The sequence below is a fragment of the Colletotrichum truncatum genome (genome assembly GCF_014235925.2).
Source record: "Colletotrichum truncatum strain CMES1059 chromosome Unknown Contig_0005, whole genome shotgun sequence".
In the NCBI taxonomy this organism is placed as follows: domain Eukaryota; kingdom Fungi; phylum Ascomycota; class Sordariomycetes; order Glomerellales; family Glomerellaceae; genus Colletotrichum; species Colletotrichum truncatum.
Genome location: NW_027222402.1, coordinates 2,119,138 through 2,142,833, shown reverse-complemented (window position 1 = coordinate 2,142,833; position 23,696 = coordinate 2,119,138). Strand labels below are relative to the sequence as shown.

General features: G+C 52.5%; 8 protein-coding genes across 8 annotated transcripts; 6 read left to right on the top strand and 2 right to left on the bottom strand.

Moving 5' to 3' along the window:
• Positions 1-1,746: 1,746 nt before the first annotated feature.
• CTRU02_208656 (gpi inositol-deacylase) lies at positions 1,747-5,862 on the top strand (the record flags this gene model as incomplete). The annotated part of the gene is made up of 1 exon (XM_036724928.2): positions 1,747-5,862. The coding sequence occupies one exon, from the start codon at positions 1,747-1,749 to the stop codon at positions 5,860-5,862; it is 4,116 nt and encodes a 1,371-aa protein (XP_036583560.2).
• A 2,004-nt stretch (positions 5,863-7,866) lies between these two features.
• On the bottom strand, positions 7,867-8,553 carry CTRU02_208655 (glutathione-dependent aldehyde-activating protein; the record flags this gene model as incomplete). Its single annotated transcript, XM_036724929.1, has 1 exon — positions 7,867-8,553. One exon carries the CDS (start codon positions 8,551-8,553, stop codon positions 7,867-7,869), a length of 687 nt encoding a protein of 228 aa, XP_036583561.1.
• A 1,293-nt stretch (positions 8,554-9,846) lies between these two features.
• CTRU02_208654 (uncharacterized protein) lies at positions 9,847-10,347 on the top strand (the record flags this gene model as incomplete). Its single annotated transcript, XM_036724930.1, has 1 exon — positions 9,847-10,347. One exon carries the CDS (start codon positions 9,847-9,849, stop codon positions 10,345-10,347), a length of 501 nt encoding a protein of 166 aa, XP_036583562.1.
• A 1,840-nt stretch (positions 10,348-12,187) lies between these two features.
• On the top strand, positions 12,188-13,101 carry CTRU02_208653 (glutaredoxin domain-containing protein; the record flags this gene model as incomplete). The annotated part of the gene is made up of 2 exons (XM_036724931.1): positions 12,188-12,716; positions 12,779-13,101. 2 exons carry the CDS (start codon positions 12,188-12,190, stop codon positions 13,099-13,101), a joined length of 852 nt encoding a protein of 283 aa, XP_036583563.1.
• Positions 13,102-14,438: 1,337 nt separating this feature from the next.
• On the top strand, positions 14,439-15,539 carry CTRU02_208652 (uncharacterized protein; the record flags this gene model as incomplete). The annotated part of the gene is made up of 1 exon (XM_036724932.1): positions 14,439-15,539. One exon carries the CDS (start codon positions 14,439-14,441, stop codon positions 15,537-15,539), a length of 1,101 nt encoding a protein of 366 aa, XP_036583564.1.
• A 3,610-nt stretch (positions 15,540-19,149) lies between these two features.
• Positions 19,150-19,386, top strand: CTRU02_208651 (uncharacterized protein; the record flags this gene model as incomplete). The annotated part of the gene is made up of 1 exon (XM_036724933.1): positions 19,150-19,386. One exon carries the CDS (start codon positions 19,150-19,152, stop codon positions 19,384-19,386), a length of 237 nt encoding a protein of 78 aa, XP_036583565.1.
• Positions 19,387-20,848: 1,462 nt separating this feature from the next.
• CTRU02_208650 (zinc-binding dehydrogenase) lies at positions 20,849-22,014 on the top strand (the record flags this gene model as incomplete). Its single annotated transcript, XM_036724934.1, has 2 exons — positions 20,849-21,760; positions 21,817-22,014. The coding sequence occupies 2 exons, from the start codon at positions 20,849-20,851 to the stop codon at positions 22,012-22,014; spliced, it is 1,110 nt and encodes a 369-aa protein (XP_036583566.1).
• A 295-nt stretch (positions 22,015-22,309) lies between these two features.
• On the bottom strand, positions 22,310-23,405 carry CTRU02_208649 (brix domain-containing protein; the record flags this gene model as incomplete). Its single annotated transcript, XM_036724935.1, has 3 exons — positions 22,310-23,210; positions 23,276-23,332; positions 23,392-23,405. The coding sequence occupies 3 exons, from the start codon at positions 23,403-23,405 to the stop codon at positions 22,310-22,312; spliced, it is 972 nt and encodes a 323-aa protein (XP_036583567.1).
• Between the last annotated feature and the right edge of the window lie 291 nt (positions 23,406-23,696).

Here is a 23,696-nt window from a genome sequence, read left to right as displayed (position 1 = left end):
GTGTTGGGGACTGACCGCCATGCTATCTTTCCCGCTATCCGGCACTTCCAGTGCTTGTCCAACAGTACGGTACCTAGCTAGGAGATCTAATAGGGGGGTGTGTTGAGATGAGAAGGCGAACGGGCGGTTCTTCTTTTTGTTTGAGAATGGGTCAGGTCACAGGGCCTTGTTCGTACACTACATCGGTAAGGTAGGTAAAATGAATGAGAGTGGTGCTTGGGATACATGAAAAGGTACATGCTGCGTGGTAGGTATAGAAGGCGAAACGGGAAGTACTCTTACATTAATCACAATCTCCTTTTACCTCTCCTAGATAGAGAGAGGGGGATAGAGAGACACAGAGATAGAGTGAAGTAATATTACCACCAGGATCCGTATGTACCTCCTGGTCTCTCTCTCTCTCTCCCTCTCCCTCTTTTCCTCTGACTGACTCCGGTTGCTAATACCGGACCCGACTGACGTATTATTTGCGCGCTCCTGATTACTATTATTACAGCCCATTGCGTCTCCATCTGTAGGCGCCCCATCCGTCCCCATCCTGGTCTCCCGCTTGTTCGATCTTGCTAGCTTTCCATTGGCCTCTTACTATCCTCTTGGTCACTTTCTGTTTTTTTTTTTTTTCTCCCTCTAACTCTTTTACTAGCTAAATCCTCTTGGCCGCCCCGTTGTTGTCCTACTCAGGCCAGAAAGAGAGTGAAAAAAAAGGAAAAAAAAGGAAAGAGAAAGACCAGAGGCCGGTTTATCACCCTCCTTCACACTTAGACATCCACGATTGAGTCTCAGACCTCACCATTCTTCTACAACAAGCTTCTGTCTTGCCTGGCGAACCGGAGGCGTTAAATTTGCATCATCTCTTACCTTGTCGCAATCCGGCGCGCGTTCCCCAAAGGCCAGAGACACCATTAAGAGAGGTGGAGGTCATCATAATATCCCAGCTCCGCTATTTTATCGCTCTTTGAAACGTTCCAGCTCCAGTCTTGGACAGGGAACCCTCCCCGACCAGTCCTCACCAGCTGCACCTTTTCTGCATATTCCTGTCTCTCGCTCGACACACCATCCCCGACACAAGAGACCAGTCGTCTGAGGAGAAGACCCTCAACAGGATAGCCAGGACAGCCCAGACACACGACAGACGGAGTTGGTCGTCGCCTCGACAATCGTTCGTTCAGTTCGTTCGTTCGTTCCTACTTACTATTCATATCCACAACCCACCCAGGTTTCGCGAACCCCCCTTCAAGGATCCCTCCCACCTTGCCTTGTCTCTTTGCCTCTGCCGGTTCAGAGATACCGACACCACCGTGCCGCACTGCACCGCCATCCAAGTACCTTTGGATTCCCTTAAGTCCTGTACACACCCCGGCTTTATTTTTATTTTATTTCATTGTCTGGTATGCTGGGCTGAGGGGAATTCGAGAACCAACCTCACCTCACCTTATTTCGTCCTCTGGCCCGTCTCTGCCTTTCACTCATACACATACCTCACTTGGGTGTCAGCAGACGTCGTGCCACAGTAACACCGAGCATTCCGGCCGTTCTCCCTTGCCCTCTCCAACCGTCTCTTAACCCAGATCCCCAGTCGCTACCGCATATTTTAGTCGCTGTGTCGTCACAGCCCGCCATTGAAACTGCTCTCCAACTTCGAGACGGGCGCTATTAAATCGAATACACACGGCAAGCTGCAGCTGCAGTGACTTGGCCAAGGAAGTGAAAATTACAATCAACACGGCTGTGGGAATTGGCCATGAGATGAGTGGTTCGACGCTGACGATGGCCCCGGCTGTTGTTGAACCAGCCAATGGTTCTTACTTGCATCGATCACACAGCTCCAACGATCACACAGCCGATGCGCCGACGTCAACAGCACCGACGCCCCAAAAACGAGGGCCGAGCGTGCAGGGTCGCGCTGCATTCGAATTGCCCTCATTCGATACTATTCCCAACTTCGACACCACTCTTTATCTCGATGGGCAGAGTTCCAAGAAGGCCCAAGTAGCAGAGGAGCAGCCGCGATCGCAACCGCCCCCGACCAAAGTACGATCGGACCCCGTGAAGTTGTCGAAGCCTCCACCCAAAGATGACGACAAGGAAAATGCGAGAGATGGAAAACAAAAAGAGAAAGACAAGGAAAAGATGAAGAGGGGCAGGAGGACGTCACTGATTGAACGACGCAAATCATGGTTGCCGGCCTCGAAAATGCCTTCAAAAGTTAAAGAGCCGCCCCTGCCCGAGAGACCCAGTACTCATGCCGGAGACCACGTGGATTTTGGTGCTACTGCTCCTGCTGCTTCTGCTGCTTCTGCCGCTGCTGTGCCATCCGGCTCAACGGTAACACTGACGCCGCCACCAGAGCTTGAACGCCCTAGAACTGTCTCGGAGAGTTTTGCAACCTTTGCGAAGAAGTCATGGATGTCCACCTCGCGCTCTCCGTCCCCGAAGAGGAACCCAGAAACTGCCCCTCAAATTCAGCAGCCCCCGGCACGTCCCTCCCGCAGTAGGGCAACGAGCAACGAATCCGACAAGGGTGCCACAGATACCTCCCGGAGGAGGCCGGTCTCGCTTCTCGTCGACACGTCAGTTTCTGCCACGCCGCGGCTCGCCGAACCTCAGAAACCCACGTCACGCGCTCTCAATCGCGCGAGCACTTATCTAACCAAAATCAAGCAGCGTCCGACAAGTATGCTTATTAAACTGGGTTCGGGAAGTGATTCCGACGTCAATCTGTCCACAGCGTCTGCTACAAGCCTGGCACCGCCCAGTACCACACCTGGGAATGATCAGCGCAGCAGCTTCAGCAGCAACAACAACAACACTGATAATAAAACGAACGATTCGAAGCCCGTCGCGCGGCCGCCCTCAAAACCGGTAACGAAGTCAGTCACAAAGGTGTCGTCGAAACCTGCTTCCTCAAAGGCAGCCTCGAAACCGGCCTCGTTTGCCGACTCGCAGACAACGGTGACAGATGAATCGTGGAGCGAAATGTCTGCTAACAAGGACACGATATGGTCTGTGTTCAGATCTCTCGACACCGACTATAGCGGCTTCCCCAGCAAGACCATGGCCCAGCGTATGCAAGTAGTACGCGTCACTCTGCTGCCTTTCCTGCGGACCTATATGAACCATGTTACCAACAAGGGACTCAATTTTGAGGATGTCGAGCGCAGAGCGACAGTACTGAATAAGTGGTGGGGCGGACTGTTGGACATGTTGGATGGACAAGGAGGTCAGGCTCTGCCAGGTGTCGACCGGCCAGTCCTTCTCGAAGCCTTGACAATGTTGATGATGCGACCTGAGTGGCGACAGACGACGACCTATTTCATGCCCTTGGCAGACCGTTCACCGAACGAACGTGTTCGGCCCCGATCAGGAACTCAATCTACAGCTGACTCATCGTTAGCATCGAGCCAGGCTTTCCTCGCTGAGTCGGCCGAGCACAATGTCCGTACCATGTTCGTAAACAACCTCATGAAGCAGATGCAGATTGTCGTGGATAAAATGTCACTGCGTCACTCTCCGTTGAGTCTGGTTAACTGGTGCGGAAAGGCTTGCGCCTACGGCTTCTTCTTTTGCCCGTCTGTTGCTGAGATTCTTGTTCGCTTATGGGACTTGCGTCCAGATCTTATTCGGCGAGCAGCTGATGAGTTTGGCTTACCCAAGAAGAACAACGGCGAAAGCGAGGATATTATGGCGCTCTTCCCGCCAAATTTGGGTGTGCTGGGTTGGCAGTCGCAGAGATACTTCAGCATGCGCTTCAAGGAGAGAGTAAAGCTATCCGTCATGGCCGCAAGGATTCCCTGGTTTAGCCCCTGGGTAACCAGGTGGCGCGGGGGTGATACAGACCTGTTCTTCATCTTCTGCAAGTACTTCCATATTCTGTCCGAAGAGTTCATGCCTGAAGGCCTGCCTCTCATCGAAAAGGCGCGTTCACCGGGCTTTGTGCTGGTCCAGACTCAGATTCTGGCTTGTATCGAGTCAACCATTCACAGACAGGCTGAGGTCGACGCGATGATGAATCCGTTACCAGCAGCTGATTCGTTCTACGGTGCTGATGCGGCGGCCACATCAATGACGGTCCCCGGCAACTTGCTGAAGAATATGGCCGAGAACCGCCTCATTGTGCTACTAAAGGACATTCTGGGTGAAACAGGGTCTGTTATGAGTGCCGCGAGACGCACTTTCGCCGAGGCCTTTCTCGCCATCATCCGCACCGCCACCCGTCGTGTATCTGCGTACGATCACAGCGCCGTGTTTACACTCTGCGATTTCTTGGAGGAGGCTCTGGTGGCCTATGACCAGTTTGACGATATTTCCAACCCTAACATCGCAGCAAGTCTCAACTGGCCGTTTTGGCTGGACGTTTGCAAGAAAATGTTGGTATCTGATAACGCTATGACAGAGGTTCGCCTTCTCTCCTTCATCTTCTCGACCTGGGAGACGGTCACAGCGGATCCTGAGAGAAAGAAGGCCATTTGTCTGGACTGGTTGCTTTCTGAGGAGACTTTCGACACGTATTTCAACCACTGGTGTCCAATGGTGCGCGGTTATTACATGCGCCTGCTTTGCTGGCGGATATGTCGGGATGCCGGCAGCCCCAATGAGGTAGACGCTCAGATTTTCCTTGCGGCTGCATCGCGGCTAAAGACCGTCTGGGCACACTACCTCTGGCTCCGTAACACAGCTGAAGCGGCCGGAAAGTTCCCCCCATCAACAGCACCTTGTCTACCCACCCCGGGCAAGAAGTTCATGATTATCCGCACAGAGGTCAACCTACCTCAGCCGGGCTACTTCAACCAGCCTTTCGACTCATTCTCCAAGATCCTGAACGGAGAAGGGTCCGTGGCAACGCCGCCCCCCACAGAAACCGCTGAGGTCGCCCCGACGAAATCTGACAACAGCAAGAAGCGTTGGTCTCTCTTTGGAAAGGTCCTGTCATTAGGCGGCGCGGGTTCAGGCTCCGACAGCGAGGACAATGAACCCCAACGCAAGGAATCATCGATCAAGTCCCTCACCTCCCGTTCGAAAGCTCGCCAGGGAGGCCCACCTCTACCTCCCAAAATCTCAACCTCGGCGGCTTCTACCGTGACCACATCCTCGGACGGCAGCTCTCCTGGTGGCTCGCCAATCTTTATGGAACAGAAGTTTGTCTTCAAATTTACATTAACATGGCAACCCCCTGCCGTTACTCAGCCACGCGACCGCATCCTTACCCGCCCGCGTCTTCCTGCCCCCGCACAAGCATGGGTTAATACCCGCTCCCGCAGCGGTAGTAATCCCCCGCCTGTGCAGGCCGGTCTCCCAGACCCAACACGGCGCGTGTCTGGTTCGAAGCAGAAGGGCCTAGTTGACGGAGCCAGAAATGCCAGTCCATTAAGCTCACCTACGCTCGAGCGCAAGTCTTCAGTTACAGCCGTCTCATCAACTTCTCTCGTTCGCAGACTGAGCAATAAGTTCGATTTTGAAGAGAACCCTAAAGCGGAGCTGATGACTTTCGACTTTGACGCCGCCGAAAAATCATCCGCGTCATCCGTATCCTCCACTTCCTCTACGCCATCCTCGCCTGCGGAGAACAAGACCGAGGAAGAGCCTCAGCAACCACTGTCACCTCCGCCCCAAGCACAGACGCACCAGCCACCTCCAAGAACTCAGAGCCGCAGGTCAGGAACCGAAGCGCTGACGCAGCCTTTGCGTCCTACTGGCCTCTATACTAAGCGTGCTGTCTACACTGGTCGCGCGCTGGCGGAGTGGAGTGTCGTCGTCGCCGAGTGCAATGGTTTCGTCGACCGCAGACGGGACGAAGGGGTCCTCGGGCTGAGCGATGTTGAAGTGCCGCTCCTGACTGTCGAGGGATTCAGGAAAATCGGGTAGATGTCACTCGGTGGGCATCCCGAACGGCGGTACATTTGATGAAACCCTATCTATACATTCCTCTTTTGACGACAAGCGTTACGACAGAGGGCCGGACAAAGAAACCTGCTCGACAAACACTTTCCTCCCGCACGAAGACAACAGCAAGCCAGCAAGCAAATGCAAATAAAGCAAAGACGCCAGCGGAACCTCATTCCGTGGCGCAATGAAGAAAGAAAAAAGGCGGCTCATGTTTGAGAAATTCGTTTTATGGTCCTTTACATCGACCGTTTTACATTATACCATTCTGACTTCGCCATGGCGAAAATTTTTTGAACGAGCCCACATGTTTGTTTTCAGTTCCGGGCTCCTGTTTCAACATCCATCCCAAGCATTGTTTTTTGTTATTGCTAGAGGAAATTTTTGCTTTCTTCATTGTCAGTATTGTTCATGTTTCTCAGACATCATCCAAGTAATGATAGTTTCTTCTTCTGGGTGTGGCCGAATGGGGCGTTTGGGAACACGGGTTTAAAGAGCGGACTACAACCGAATCTATGCTTTTTGTGTTGAAAGGGCAGACTTTTTGTGGGAGTTGAAATCAGTTGTGTGCAAAGAGTTGCTGTCATCCGACAGATCATCTCGTGTGCTTTGTGTGTATTTGCGCTTCGCAAACCGGGGAATACGGGACGGCTTTTGTTCGGAACATATTGCAATTCATTTTTTTTCTCTCTCTTCTACAGATGTTGCGAATGCGACTTTGAAGGATATATCCCACTTACAAATCAATGAAAGGAACCTTTGGGGCAAAAGCTGATAATGGCTGATGAATCTGTTTGTGCATGTCTGTGAGATAAGCTGCCGTGAGACAATATGGAGCCGAGCTGAAGCAAGACATTGAAGTACTACGTATGGTTAATGATCGGCGGTGTTGACTTCGCTGATCGGAATGCAGTGCATGGCCGTTTCGACGTCTCGGGTAGGTCGCGGGTTTCTCATGGACATGATGGGTTCCCGGCGTTTTGATGTAACGGTCCGGTGTAACCGTCTGGAATGACCGATGTTTTGCTGTCAGTCTTTGCCCAGGACGAGGTCGTTCCCGATATGACTTTGCTGTCTAGATGTTGAAGGTTAGTAGGTAGGTCATTGGGGACGCGAATTGGGACCGTAATCGGCGTAGCACTCTCTTAAGTTCGTTATAGAGGAGCGTAAGTTGTGGATTGTAAGTTTCCCATTCTTCGCAAAACAATCTCGTACGTCGGGCCTGTGGGCTTGGGGACAGTGTGTATAGTGGTCATTTTTTTCTTTTTTAGGGAACATTTTGAGATGGAGATAGAGTTGGGTATTGTGATGTGGTATTTTCCTTGCTCTTTACCTGCTGCCTGTCTTCTTGCGATTACAGCTTACAGAGGGAAAGATGAGATGTTGAGGAGGTGGAAGAGAGTTGACGGCACGGGACTTTCGCGTTCTGAAGCCGAGGCCTCATGAAAGGGAGCACGCTTCAACGCTACAAGCTGGAACATGGTTGATCTAGAGGACACGTTTTTTTTTTTTTTTGGTTGAATAACCACTTGGACATATGCCGTACGTGGTCGACCTTGCAAATTCTTCGCAAAGAAGGAGGCGGGTGTTCGTTTGTCGGCTGAATCCGAAAACGTACGAGATGATGTGATGGGCATATCGGTAAGTAACACATGAGAGAGTCCAGAGTGCAGCCGAGCGGCTTCCTCCGTAGAATATAGCTTCCATTGAGCCATCATCCGCTGACTCTCTATGATGACAGTATCCGACAAGCTCTTCCCTTCATACGGATGATGCACAGAAACGATTTTCACGTTAGCAAAGCATGATCCTAGCGCGGAGACAAAGTGAGAGGGATGAAAGTGTATTGACGAAGGGGTGTTGAATCCAACCTCCTGGAGAGTCTAATGTTGTTATGGTCTGATAAGAACAATTACTAAATATAGGAAAAATAGGAAATCTCGAATATCAAGTCACGCCAGGGTCTGGCTAAGGACAACAAATCCACTACCCGCTAGCAGCCACCTCCTTTCTCCAGGCCATCATCCGACCGAACAGCTTTTGTCGCCTCACAACCACTTCGGAGCCCCAGGCGTCATCCTTTTGGGGATAGAACGCATCGAATCGCGGCTTTCCATCGTCAGGGATCTGGATGTAGGACGGCTTGCTCCGCACGTAGATGTGGACGTCTGGACCGCGGAGAAGGGCGGGAGAGTCGAGGGTGCCGACGCGCAGGAATTTGAGAAGGGGACATGCGCCATAGTTGCTCCACACGGCAGTTAGGCAAGCAGGGCAGCGGGCTATGTTATGAGGTGCGCCTGAGTCGGTGGGAACGGCGAGGAGAACCGGCGAGCCTATGGTCTCGACCGTCTGGCCATTCGCCTCGTCGGTATCAGCCGTGATTCCGCCAGGTCTGGACTGCTTAGGGGTCCAATGGTCTAGAACTGAAGAAGGGAACGTTGCTAGCGGCTGAGATAGCGTGGCGGATGGGGCGCTGGGGAGGAGAGTCACCTCGTCGCCCTCGACGAGGGCGTTGACGGCGAAGGCAGTGCCGGTCTCACGCTGGCAGGAGGTGCAGTAGCAGCAGTGGACGAAGAGAGGCGCGGCATTGAGGGAATACCGGATGTATCCACAGGCACAGCCGCCCTGAAGAGGAGCGAAGAGAGGCGTGGTCTGGACGTCGTGGTGAGACATGTCGGGCGGTGATGTAGTCCGCTTCGTCGTTCGTTCGGTGGAGAGACCGGCTGGCTTGGTTCCCGCAGTCGATCAAGCGCCAAGGTCTAGGCTGTGACGGCGCTCTTTGGCTAGATTTCAATGCTGTCTTGTCCAGAATTCCTGATGGTGGCAGGTGTTTTCTCTCGGGATCCGGGTGAGCCTGGCCACGAATGAGAGGCGGTCTGGACGCAAGAGGCGTGTAAGTGAAATGCCTACGGGGGGCTGGGGACGGGGGTGACTTACATGCAGTCGTGCTGAGAAATGTCTCGTGGGGACCCTAGATCTAGACAAGATTGACTTAGCTATGATGTCGGCCCGAGATTATGAAGATGAAGAAGAGGAGGAAGAGGAAGAAATAGCCGAAGGAAAAGGAGAACTCAAGAGAGGCGAGCGGGGAGAGAAGGATGACATGAGGGCTTGGTCAGAGACGCGAGGAAATTCAGTCGTACCAGTCACAGGCGGCATGATGGCCTGAATAGGCAAGTTTCTTATCTAATCACTGCAAAGCGACGCTTGCCCCCTCTTTCTTGTCATTTTAGGCAGACAAAGCCGAGGGATTTGAGCGACTTTGGCCACGGAAATTACAATTTATGGGTGTGTCAGCAAGGGATTGAATGGTTTTCTGCATTTGGCGGTGTTGAGAAAGGTGTAGTCATGGTGGGCGAATCTGAAAATCTCATGTAAAAAGATCCTCCCTATGCGCGCGAGGCGCACTTGCATTGAAGGTGGTGTGCTGCTCCTTGTCCAAGCCTGGAGTCGAGGCAAATACGTGAGACCAGATGAAGCGACGGGCTCCGTGGATTTCTCTTGGCTCTGGGGAGTCCAGGCGTTTTGAACTGATCATTTATGACCATTGTGGTGTCGTGAGCGGAGGGACTGGATGGTTGACTCAGACAGAGGACCCTTCAGTCTTGCGCACTGCTGCATCACAGGGTCTGAATCGTTGTCGCCCTCCTTGAACAAGGACAACATTCCAGTCGGTGGCGGGAGCCGTTTGACGTCGGAATGACTGACAGTGCTAGACGCGTTGTTGAGCATGACGTTGTGATGTTCTTTCGTCATATGTATGGCGCGCCTTGTTTCCAGAAAACGTTGGTTTTCGAATATAAACCGTTGCAGCGCCTGCCGTTCCAGACCCACGCGGCAGTTAATCTCGAACTTCCATACAGAACAATATCAAACAAGCAGCGGAATTCAATAGTCCCAAACCAACTACATCTAGCCACCCGACACCAAAGAAACACTACGACCACTCGAAGAAAGTTGGCAATAATGCAGCCTATCGCTTATCTAGGAGTGCTGTTGCTCTTCTCGACATCGGCTGTTGCCGCCCCGTCACGCCACATCCATCTCCAGCGGCATAGACATCGTGCCGCCACACATGCCCACTCGAGACATGACCATTCGTTGTTGGAGAAACGGGCTGAGCAGATCCGAATGGAGGCAGAAAAGATTGCTCTGCCAATACCCCAAGATTTGCCCATGGACGCACCACAAAGACAACCATCATCGAAAGATGACACAGTCATAACATTATGGGGTCACCATCACGAAGGGGATTCCGCCGTGGTAGGCCACAACGAGCCCGTGATACGAATGACGGAGACGGTCACAGGGCGCGGGAAGTTGGGAGACGACAGAATCGACATCACGACGGTGCACGACAACAATCGAAAAAAAGTCACGGACGGCTTCGACAGTCGTCACCTTGATGGGGCACTGAGTCTGTTACGCTCTCATTCGGCGGGAAAACACAATGGGTATCGACATTAGCCGCTGAAAATGTCAGGTTTTGAGCTGTGCTTGAGCCTGTGATATGCGTATGTGTGTCTCGCTACTGGAATGATGGGCTCCCGGTTATGACTAAGCGGTGGTTGATGGGCCGCCTTCTATGTATAGACAACGCTGTGGCTTGCTGCGGGATCAGCGAGCGACACGAGCGGGATGATAGGGTTCTGGATATTTTTGGATATTTTTTTTATTTGGAAGTATAATGTTTGTTCCGATCGGCTGTGACGATCGTCATTCGGTATAATACGGTTTTTTGTGTTGTTGGAGGACAAAGTCAGTATCGAAGTAATTAAAAAGGACCCCTGAGATGTTCGTTATACACTAGGTTCTCTTGCTGTGTTAGCTTGTATCAGGCCTTGATAGAGGTTCCCCGTTACGGGTGGAAAAGCGGATTATCTACTGGAGACGTTGTGTCAGTTGGCCTCTCGTATCCCTGTGCTCATTGAGTGACAAGAATCCGCTCAAGTGATCTGGAGACAGTGTTTGTCTCGTCGAATTGCTAATGCATCTCTCTCTGAAGCGGTTGAAGAAACACGGGCGGGTCGAACAGTCTCCCTTGGTTCTAGTACGCGCTGATCGTTGAGGGATTCCGCGCACTCGTTGTAGTGAAGTGTGAAGTTCTTTTTTTAAAGTTATTGAGAGGCGGATGATTGACATCATTTCGGAGTGTTTTCTTTCATTCCCCTCCAGGAAGACGTAGCGAAGGCGGCGACTGTTTTGTTTCGCGACGTGTCAAGCTCTGCCGGGTTGTTTCTTAAGTGAACAGAAATACTGGGCCAGGTGTATCAAGTTGGTGATCCTCTGAGCGTTGCCATTTGGTGAATGCACTGTGAATAGGGTACGGTTTACTCAACGTTTGTACAGTGTGGTAGAAGCACGTAAACTGTCCTGAAGAGATGCCCCACTGATTGGTGCAGGAACCGGGACGGGCCTCCACTACAGCTCTGAGTATAGTGTGGTGCAGGCAGGTACGGGGTAGGGGTACTTTAATCTTGGCGTTATCCACGGATACGTTCCCAGTCATGTGCTGTCCTCAAATTCAAAAGCCCATTTGGGCGACGTGCGCGCCGCCGCACCCCAGCTGAAGGAACATTCCTGCCCATTTTCTATCCCCTCGAAGCGAAGTCAACCTGTACTAAGACGAAGAAGAGGAGCCGTACTTTTTTGCCCAGAGCTCAGTGTCAGTCACGAGAGCCAGTTTTGTCGATCCCACTTCCAGCTCATCAGCTCTTCGGCTCCCACGCCGCCATCTCTGTTTCTCTCCAACTTTTGACTCTCCCCTAGTCGAGATAACCACACTAATCGACAACGCGACACCTACAATAGCACCCCGCCCCCTTTTCTCGATAACCACTACTCACTGTCACGATTGCTGCGCTTACGACACCCGAAATATTTCGCCTGACTACTGACGGAAATATACTGTTCTTGCTTTACTAATCCACCATCCTCTCTTTCGAAACGTTCAAAGCACCCAATTGCTGGGGAAGCTCCGGAACGCTTGGGCTTGCGCGAGTACTTTGCTACACCAGAGCCGCAGGGAGGAACCATTGTGTCGAGATCGCATCCCTGTTTTCGGTTTATCTGTCGTCCGCTGGCTACCGTAACATTAATCAAGGGACGTCTCCCAAAAAAGATCTTTCCATTGTTGCACCGTCCCAATCGGCACCCCCAAGCTAGCTGAAGCAATCGCGACATTGTCTGAGCGACACACCTTTGAGCTCCGAGCTTCCACTTTCGCAGTCGCCCTTCCTTGCAGACGCAAACCATCTCGTAAGATAAATTCCCGACCCGGCCGGCCGAGCGCTGCGACTCCCTCGCGATGCCTTCGCCAAGGCAACTACGCACACTTCTGATTGGTGTTATGATCGGCGTCGTCTTCGTCCTCTTCTACACGTCGTCACTTCGATCCAACGAAGTCAAGGACGGGCGAACCGTCCAGGACTTCTACCACAAGACGGTCAATGGCCTGAACAAGAAACCACCACCTGGCCAGGCGGTGCTAGATCAAAAGAAGGGCAAGCCCGCTGGCCACGTGCCTGTCGATAAGGATGCCGACGGCGACATTGACGATGACGATGCGAAGCTGGCCAAGGATATGGCAGGAAGGTTGAAGGCCGCCGAGGACAAGGCCAAGGAGCTCGCGAACAAGAAGTCGCCGTTGAAGCCCGATCCGCCGAGTGAGGTTGTTGGGAAGGGCAACTCAGCTGCTGGCCAAGACAAGAAGAAGGAAAAGACGGGCACCGCCAAGGAGGTCGCCACAGAGAGCAAAAAAGAAGACAAGAAGGAGGAGAGCGACGAGGAGCATGCTGTTGAAGTTGAGCTGAACACCATCCTCAAAAAGTCGCCCGGTACGTTGCCCCAGTTTCTAGTCGCGTGAAGATAAATGTTTCTTTAACTAATGCTGGAACAGTCATCATCTTTTCCAAGTCATACTGTCCCTACTCGAAGAAGGCGAAAGAGATCTTGCTCAACAAGTACTCGATCGAGCCGGCTCCCTTTGTCGTCGAACTCGATAAGCACCCCCTTGGCCCTCAGCTGCAAGCATTTCTGGGCGAGAAGACTGGCCGCAAAACCGTTCCCAACATTTTGGTCAATAGCGTGAGCATTGGTGGGGGCGATGATATCGTCGAGCTCGACGAACAACAAAAGTTGCTACCCAGGATTGTGGATCTCGGACAGAAGAAGGTCGAGATGAAGTTGCAGACTGCCGGCGGATCTAAGAAGAAGGACTAGCTCCCCTGAGCGCTTTTACATTCCATTTCTATATTTTACAACTTTTCTGGCCGAAATGTTCTTACGGGGAGCAATTAGGATACGGTGGAAAACTGGTGGCGGAACCCCAGTAATGGATATTGCATACTCGGCGTTTGGGAATCGATTCAATTCTCGCAATCTGCGGCAAGACTATAGCTAGCGATGTGAGGCCTACTCTATCGAGGTTCTCCATTGCAAACCGATCTCCCGCGACGGCGTTGCGAGTGTGGGAAAGTCCTTTAATGCGGAGGGACTTGTACGATTAGCTTGTTCATTGTTCAGAGATATACATGGCCGCACCTTTGCGGCCCTCAATCTTATTTTGGCGCCCTGTCAATCGCTCCACGATGGTGTAGTCGCACTCACACCGGGGCTCAGGCGCAGAGCGCTTGCGGTATCGGGTTGTAGTACTGCTGGCGGTCGGATTCAACAGGCTCATGAACTATCATGGGTACTATTTCACGTTTACAGATTTATTCTACTATTGAAAAGGCAGTCTCGATTGCAGTGGGGGTCTTGGCGGGTTTCTGTCCAACACCCCACCATGACCATCTGGAGTACTTCAGGTTCATAATCAACCCAGCCAAGAGACAGGGAGCAGGTCGCAAAGGCATGATCTGAACCAACTATACCCCCATTGTGTCAGCGCTTTCTTTTGACCTTTTGCAAGTTTTTGTAAGTAATTGATGTGTGCGGTTGAGTCCCCATGGTCCCCATGTCATCATTCTACCCCGCGATACCAACATCAAATCCCCCTCTCTACTTGGAATTCCACAACCACAAGTGTCTTCATCGCAACGGCGCAAGCACAGAAACCCTCAATGCCACACAGATCCATGACTAGTGCTGCGTGACTTGCGTCTCTTTTTCGAATGATCCATCTTTTGACACCACTTTTGATCTAGACAAATCTGGGGCGGAGTGCAGTCGCCATCATCAATTGAGAACCCGGATGGGTTCGTCGCAAGATGAAAAGGCAGCCGGGTTCGCACTTGCGCCTTGCTTCTCTCAACGGTCTCAGCTTTCCATCTCATCCTGTCTAAACTTTCAAGTTTTCTTTTCGATACTGCACGTGGCATTACCAGCTGTCACACGGTAGTGACGTTCTGCCGCTTTCGCCCCAAATCTTTCGTTGACGTGGGTGCTTCCAGCCTCGATATCACATCGTGCAACCAGCTTCAGAACACACAAGGGGCAGAAGTATTCAATCCACACCTTGAGGGCCGGTTTCTACCATTTCGAGTCTTGGTCGACTCAGTCGACACTTCTTCACCTTTCCACACACTTACACATAACTACCCTTTTTATCTTGGATAATGTCCCTCTTACCCGATCATCTCCTCCTGCTCGTCGCAGAGCGAGCAGGCTTCCCAGAAATTCAAGCTCTCCGAGCCACTTGCAAAAGAAACCGCGATCTGTTGGACCGGTATGAGCATGCCGTGACCAAAATCAACACCAGGCGCTACCCCTGCGCACCCTGCAATCATATCCTCGCTTCAGATACACGGGAGCGGGAGGTCTTACCTATAGACACATTTGATATCATCCACGAGCTGGAAAGACGCGAGCGCAATATTGAAGAGGTCGTCAACGGTGCCTTCCTAGCCTTCTGGGAAGAGTACGACCTGCAAGATGCATCCAAGGCGGGCCTCATCCGCTCCAATCTTAAGAGAGCGCTGTGGCAGTGCTCCACGATTGCGGACTTGGAGACACACTCCATCAGATACAGGGACGACGTTGTACCGCGGCGTGACCCCTGCGTAAAGTCCCTGATCCACCAGGACGTTGTTCTCCGCGACGCACCGCCGCCGGACGGCTGGCACCTGGCACTGAAGGAGATCCACGATTCGAACCGCCAGGACGTACGGTTCCGTCAAATCGCACACATCCGCGCCCTGCCCATACAGGAGCTGGCAGGCATCAGTGTACTGGCGCACCTGACGAGTCAGGGGTACATGCGGTACCGGGCACCGACGAGCGCGGGGTCAAGGCCCGACATTGTCGAGATGGGGGTATGCATGGCAGAGAACACTATCCGTCACGGAGTATTCTTCTTGTACAGCAAGGTAAGGAGCAACGAGGAAGCTCACCATCATGCGAGGTTGCTCCTAGACGACACATACGACGAGATGCGGAGGTGGGAAGCCGGGGACCCAAGCGTGCTACCCGGGTTGACGATGACCGTCGCTTCTACGCTTTGTCATAAGATTGGATGTGAACATAGAGATTTGCTGAGAGCCGCCTGTACGGTGCTCAAGGGGGGCGTGTGGAAGGTAGAAAAGCAAGAGGAGGACGCAGGCCCGGAGTCTGAACGGGGAAAGGATGGGTCTACGGAAGGCACAAATACTAGCGACACGGCACAAGACAGGGGGGAAGAGGATGGCGGCGGCGGCGAGGACGAGGTTGAGCAACCATAGTGAGGAGGTGTTTGGATAGAACTTTATGAGATTCATGCGGCATGACCACCATTGACAGGGCCCTGCGAAGTCCTTGGCTATTTCTTTTGGAAACCTTGATCCATCATTATCACTAGAAGCCATAAAATAAGATCCCCGGTACTGAAGAGTCCCAAATTGGCGCAGGAATGTGTACCGAAATGTGGATGCCAGACTACTGATGTTCTTCGTCTCACGCTGTCCCTTTGATGGTGATTATCCTGCCGCGGCCTAGGCTAATTGAAACGTTTTTCGTATAAAACTGCTCACAGCCTGTCGAACGTCTCACGATCTTTGGCTGGCAATAGTGGCCAAGGATGGATGAGGGAAAGGAATCTTCAACCGAAGGTGTAAACTGCCGAAGAAAGGGCATGAACCTTTGTCGGGGTCTCGAACTATATAATCACCTACCGGAGGCACCCATACCTGGTGCCAACTAGACATATCTACATGAGTGACCGGGCTGCAGAGATGAACACAAAACACTAGACAGACTTCCACGCGACTTTTTCTTTTTGAGAGTCTCCCTTACCTAGTCCGGACACCTGGGTCTCCCCAGCCAACGCTCGACGAGGAAGGACACGCCCATGATGCCTGAAGATCACACCTCAGGGATTTAAGCCGCCAGAATTTGTTTTAGATGTCAGCCTTCCCTTAACAGTGGGCCGTTAGAGAGTATGTCTGGGTCAGGAACGGTCGACGGCCGGGACGACCCTGTGCTCTGTCTAGAGGGATGCCTGGCAATATCGGTGGATATCGTGGCCATGGTTGAGTCAAGATGAAGGATACTTTGGAGTTGACGCGGCCTCGGAGCTCCCTTTTGCTTTCTCTTCGCCAGGGAAGTATCGCAGCATCTTCACTAGAGAGATTGAGGTTTTCTGTTGGAAAGTCTAGAGGTCTGAGTGAGGCCGTTCAATAGCTGCAGTGTCTTTCTCGGAAATTAAGTTCATCTATGTGACGGTTCCTTGTATGATGATGATAAGGTGACAGCTATCTAGCAGGCAATTATCCGTCCTTTTGGTTTTGGAAAAGGGGGAGTTGTGAGAATGAATGGTCGAGTTGGGCAGCTGCTGGCATAGCTCACCTACAACCATACTAGCCCCCAGCGTCGATGACAACGACAATGAGCTTGCTACGTATGGGGCTGTCAACGTAGTATTTTGCTAGCAGAAACATGCAGGCAACAGAGTAGCCATCAAATTGATACGTACGTGGCCTCAACCCACAAAACCTGGTGTTCTTTGCGAGAAACTTTGGTTGGAACTTTGGTGATCCGGGCAACCAGGCAGACGTCGCGGAAGCCTAATGCTAATGTGACAGTATACCACCGGCAAGTCCATAGAAGCCTGGCCGGTGACCAACACAAACTTCTCGCCATGCAGGATAGGGGGAGGGAGGAAACAATTTACACAGCAAAGCAGGGCGTTCCTGAAGCCAAGACGGGAGGTGATCGCCGAGAGATGGGGCGTCGTTGGGGCTTGAGACAAGCTTTTTTGGGGGCCGGGGTTTTGGGGTTCGATTCCAGCAGCCGCGACGAGAGAAAGAGGGGGAACGCTCTAGCGGATTCGTATGTTGATGCTTGTGATGATGAAAAAGAGTCACGGTGGGGGAGGGGGGGTGTTGCTGGGGTTGGAAGATGGTCTTTTTGGGAGGATCCAACCGGGTCTGTTATCTCACTCTAGGACTAACAAGGGAACGGCGGGAGCCAGTTCGACATTTTGTGACATGACGATACCCTTGTCGTTCGTAACTGGACTGGTAAGTCTACACGCCCCTGCCTTCTTTTTTTTATTTATTTATTTTATTTATAGGGGCATGTTGGCATATGTGTTGGTGGATGACTATTCGTAATGCTGCGCGTCGATACGCAGGCTACAAAATTGTACAGTTGGAGTCATCTATGCAGGGTTCGATTTCTGGAGCTTGCGTTCAAAGAGGAGCTCTGATTAGCTAGAAGACATCTGAGAGGCGTGTCCCGTGTTGCCGGTGTCGTCACGGGGATCCACGGCGAATCCTTCCAGGACGCCGGCATCCCCTGTTTCCCTTCTATGGAAATCCCACCCCAGGTCTAGAACTTGTCGTTCAAACCAACCTGCATGATACAAGCAAATTCCAAACTCGGTGGGTGACTCAGGCCAATTTCGACGTCAAGCCTGTCAGTAGACTAACGACAATCTCCACTTCCCACCTTGTGCTTGCGATTTGACTTACGAAGTACCTGACAGCAACACCAGGGGTTGGTTTCCCTAAGGCGACAGCGCTAGAGTTATTACCTAGTAGCGGCAGTATGGTTTGGGCCGGAAGTCGCCTGTACCATGGCAGTTTGCGCAAGCAGGGAGCTTAATTTGAGCCCTGCCTGGTTGTGCCGTGAACCGAACGGCCGCGTTGCCTGATTCCGTCAGTCGCTTACGGCGAGTTCATTTGGGTATGGCGGCCGTCGTAAGGCGATTGCGTGAAGCCTTTTTTTTTTTTTTTCCATCTTTCCAACGTCGCTCCCAGCCTGGATTGTTCATTCCTCGTCGCCATTAGCAGGAGTAGTTTCTGACTGTATCGCGGCGGCAGACGATGGGTAACATGGTGAGCCCTTGGCCTGTTTGGGGGGCTGAGTTATGGCTTGCCAAGTAGTTTAGCTGCAGCATTATTGGCTCTTTGTCAGTTGAGCAGAACGCCCTTAGAGTTTGGGCGACATTATCGACGCAGAGGTAGCCCTGGTTGCATCTACTGTCACCACTGGCACCTCCTCTTTAAGTTGGCTGGGCAAGTTTGCATCGCCATCGACCAGTCCCCAGCAGATCAAACCCTGACCGTGAGTCACGAACGAAAGCCGTAATGCGAAATGGTACTGACAAGCATTGATGATTCCTTCTCAAGAGTTTTTTTTTTTTTTTTTCTTGGCCCCGCTATCTTTACTATGTTAGAAACTTCCCAGGGGTGAGAAAAAAAGGGAATATGGATAAGCTCACAAGCTTTCACAAGCACCCCCATGTTCGAAAACACCGGCTTGCTTCCCTGGCTGAGCTACGCAATATGTGGGACTGGCTTGGTGCCAATCTGGGGCTTGTGGTTGGCCAAAGGTAGAAAAAGGCGGGGGTGATGGACTTGGGGGCGTATGTGTGGTACGTATGAAGGTTCAAGAAAGTGCAACATATGGGATGGATGGATGGATTGGGATAGAGGTGGTGTTGACAGAACGCTTAGTTTTGCATGATTCGGACCATGCGTGTTCTACGCCCGTTTGGAAACGCGCCATTCCACTGGTTCGCCATTTATCCCCTGGGGTGGAGGGGGGGTGTTCCTGCGGGATAACCTACATTCTAGATACATGCTGGGGCGGTGCATCTCTTGGAAGCATATAAGGAGGACTAGGGAACGCCGCATGAGCAGTTTTTTTGTATTCACTCTTGGCCTGCGTCAATAATCAATCAATTCATTTCTCCCACACCGACATCTCTCAATCTCTAAACACTAAAACACAACACATAAAGGTCGCTTTATTGCCATCGCTCCCATTCTCGACTCGAGCAACACAACCGCCAAAATACTCTCTACCTACAGTACCACCGCATTATCTCCAACCACCAACACCGCAACCATGGGCAGAGACTCCTTTTCCGAGACATCCACCATCTACTCCTTTGAGAAGGAGACCTCGCCGGAGGTAGTACACACGAAGAAGCCCTCAATGAGGCAGCGAGTCAAGAGGGCCCTCCGCGACGTTGGACACCCGCCCACGTACCGCTACGACCTCGAGCACGGCATCGACACGCAAAGAGTCGTCCCTGTAGGACCCATGGGGTCCAACGTTCTCAACCAGCCTTCGCGCATGTAATCGTTCCATCGCATCGGTTTGCACGATTGAGATGGTGGCGGGGGAAGACGGCGATTCTTCTTTCCGCCGAGGGTTCAACTGGATATTATGAGCGATACAGACGGCAAGGCGTTTGATGGAGTTGAAGGGTATCACTACGGGGTCCCTGACGAGCGAAACATTTCTCTGGGTTGTTTTCTTACGTTTTTCGACATTCGACGACCACAAGGAGAGGAACTGGGTTCTTGTGTTTGCCTTTGAGCAACTCGGGAGCCAAGAACAGGCAGACTGCTGAATACCCAAATTTGGATTTTGAGTAGAAGAATATCACTCCATTTTCTATCTGACCTTGATGGTTCAACCGTGATGCTAGCTTTGCCTGTGCGAATTTGAAATCATGCTGCGATGTCCGTTTTCCGTGAAATATTCAAAATATGATGCCGCTGACTATGTAAACTCCCTGTTATAACATGAGCTCCACGGGTTTCGGGCAACTTTCGAGAACATCCGGCCGCTGGTGAAGGGATCCGGCTCCCGGGGGGGACCTTCCGACCGTGCACCAGCCACCCGGTTTAGTGGAACCATCGGTGCTGGACCCGTCAAGGGGCCGATACTTTCAACCACGAGAGATGCGTATCACAACTCGTGCTCTGACGACAACGTAGATGGAACCTCCGGTGCTACCTACTCAATGCATCCATTTATACTCGCTCCTGTGCCGTCCATGGAGTCACCACCTACTATGAGACTTAAAGCGTGATCGAGGACGGGGTTGAGCGGGAATAGAAGATACTTACAACAAACATGCGCATCTTCAAATACGTCTACGCACGGACATTGAATTGTGTGCCCGGCGTTTGAATGGATTGCCCAGGCCAGGAAGAATGATATCACCGTACCCCTACCACAGCGGCTTTGTAGTGAGCTGCATGTGGGTGATCTAGTGTGCATGATCCAGGGGCATAACATACTCAAACCAACACCTCTCGAGTCTAAGCCCCCATACAGACCATGCGCAGCACTGACGTAATCAGGGTCATTTCGTTTGATTTCATCAGACAAAAAAAAAACCAGGTTCCGTATAGGGTGATGATGGCCGGTCCCTATTTTGAGTTACATGACGTCTGAGCGCCGCTGGGACGGCGGGGGGGGGCGCGCCGCAGGCTCCACATGGAATATTCCTTTGGCTTAGAAATCACGACACGGCCCGGCGCCGAGGGTCTCCGTGTCGCCAGAATTATTCAGCCATCGGCGCCGATGTCTATGTTATAGCATGTTTTTGGTTGAAGATCTACGTTTATTTAGCGATTTTGGGATGATGAAGATGAATACATAATGAGGTTGCTCATTCGCTGCCGTAGTGGCATCAACCACACTCTGCATAGCAAAAGTCCGTTGACGATTAGGCCCCTATTCGTAGCTTGGGTTAAGAACAGCAATCCATCTTTGCCTTTATACATATACACAATCCAGACTTACAGCCATGGTAACTATACCAAAAACACACAAGGCCGTCGCGACCGTCGCTAAGCGGGAGCCCCTGGTCCTCCTCGACCGTAAGACCGAACTCCCGGGTGACGGCGAGGTCCTCATGCACAACGAGTGGACGGCCTCAAGCCCACTAGACCTCCACCGTGCTGACGGCGGGCTTCTCTGTAACTACCCCGAGGTAATGGGCGGCGGCGGCGCCGCAGGCACTGTGGTCGCCGTCGGTCCGGGCGTGGACCGCCTCAAGCCGGGCGACCAGGTCTTTACGTTTGCCTTCCGCGACTTCCGCGAGCGCGGGCAACAGGAGTTCGCGACGGTGCCAGATTACCTCTTGTCCAAACTGCCGGCGAATATCACGCCCCAGGAGGCCGTGACGGTGCCGACGAATCTGATCACCGTCTTCCACGCCGCTACCGCAGATCTGGGACTCGAGTTGCCCTGGCCGAAACCCGCTGGCTGGGAGCCCAAGGAGAAGGATGCGCCCGTGCTGGTTTGGGGTGCCGCGAGTAGTGTCGGTCTATATGCGCTTCAGGTTCTGCGGCATTGGGGGTATAAAAATGTGCTTGCCGTCGCCAGCGAGAAACACCATGCACATCTAAAGGAGATTGGCGCAAGGGAGACGTTCAGTTATCGGGACGCAAACGTTGCCGAAAAGATTCTGGGCTTTGTCGGGCAGGATGGCGTGCCGTTTGTGCTGGACTGCATCGGGTCCGTTGAGGGGACGCTGAGACCGTTGACAAAGATCGCGAGGAAGGGAACGAAGGTGGCCGTCATGTTGCCCGTTATCATCCGGGATGCGACGGAGGAGGTTGAGCCGGAGTATGAGATGGACGTCAACAATGCGCTTGTTGGCGAGTGGGCTGAGGGGGTTGAGTTGAAGGGGGTCCGGACACACTTTTACCTGGCGGTAAGTTGACTCTCTGAGAAAAGGCCGTTAGGGATGCGATACTGACGTCTCAGCAGAACGAGTTCTACAAGGAGAAAATGCAGCGGGAGATCGTTCCCAAGCTGCTCGAGGACGGCATTATCAAACCGAATAAGCAAAGGATTGTCGAGGGTGCGACTCTGCTGGAACGAGCGCAAAAGGCGATTGAGCTGCTGAGGAAGAGGGATCCGAGTGGTGAACGTCTAGTCTGGAGGGTATCCGATCTGAAATTATAGAGGCGTGTACATTTGTTAGCATAGCGGAGTCACATTAAGATGGAGCTAGGTAGATAGCCCCTTGAATCAAATGGTATCCAATCCCAAAAAAGATGAGGTCTAAAATGCTTTTTACTTTGTTCCTGCTTTTGTAATCTGCCGACCATCTGCTGAAAGAAGCTCAAAACTCCGACCCGTGGGATGCCCCTTGACCAAAACAATAAACGCCTGCGAGTGATCCTCCGCTGCAACCCCCACTCTGCTTTTTGACATTCTTCAATACATACATCAATAAAGGAAGCCGGCCATACTACCATTACGCCTTGCGGCTCTTCTTGGGCTCCTCCTCCGCAGCATCTTTGTCGTCTCCCTCGTTGTCGCTCGTGACGTCCCTGCTGCGCTTCAGACCCTTCATCTTGCGCGTCTGCAGCTCGCCCAGGTCCTGGCGACCGACGTGGACGCGACCCATCTTGTCACCCATGGCGTCCGTAGAAATGTTCTTCTTGGTGCGCTCCTCGGTGCCGCGCGGTTTCTTCATGGCCTCCTTGAGCATGGCCTCGTCCGGCTCGCGCTGACGGCCGACGCGGAAGTCCATCCGGGGACCGATCTCGTTAACTTCGACGCGGGGGACCTTCTGGCCGCTGCGCTTCGTGCTGATCGTGTAAGCGCGCAGGCGGATTACGGGCTTGGCGTCGGCGGCGTCGCTTCCCGAGGGCTCGTCAGCGGTGATGGAGACGATCCACTGCAGGCCCTCGACGTCGATCTTGTCCGTCTGCTCGCCTCTGAAAAAGTCGATGAAGAAGGAGCGGGCGTGGGTGTACTCGTTGGCGATAGGGCTGTCCCAGGCAGTGCCAGAGAAGACGAGCATGGGCTTGAGGCCAATGGGCACCTTCTTACCCTTGAATTGGGCGAGGGTGCGGAAAGACTCAGGGTCGAGGTAGAGCTCGAGCATGTCGAGAACCTTGTGGCTGAATGTGCGGACGAAGGTGAGAGCGTGGGGCCTCTTCTTGGAGGTGTGGCCAAAGACAACGATGGAGGTGTCGTTCTTCTCGGAGAAGAATTCAATTGAGTCGGCGTTGTCGAAGGGGTGGATGTCGTTCTTCTTCACGAAGCGCTTGGCCAGGGGCTGGCGCAGCTGGTAGAGCTCGTTCAGGGCATCCTGTGTGACCTGCGAGCAGGAGGAACCGCGGAGGAAGAGGGCAGTCTTGGGGTTCTCTCTGTAGGAAGTGGGAATTAGCTTGCGGTCGGGGGCGACTGGTTTGGAAAGCATCGAGGGACGTACTGAGCCTTGGGCTCGCGCTTCTCGAGCGCGCGCTTGGAGCGGGCGTTACGGGGTTTTCTGTAATGTCATGTTAGATTGATCCATGTAACTGTAGTTTTTGAGTAGGTGCGACTTACATTTGACGAAGCATCTTGCCGTTGGTCGAGGAGTCGTCCGTCGGATATGTGTTGATTGTGGCTGGGATGCGACTGAAGTTCGAGTTGAGGCAGTCAAAAAAATTGCTTATCGCAATTGAACTGCTTATCTTATCTTATCAACTGCCCCGCGTGGCGGCACTCCATCAGCTGTCGCCACCTGCTGTGTACAGAGCTAGAGTGGGCCACTGGCTCCCTCACTCATCCCTCATCCCAAATCCGGTTGTGCTGGAGTTTTTCAAATGGCTTTTTTTTCTTTTCTTTTCTTCATTCAAATTCTTTTATCT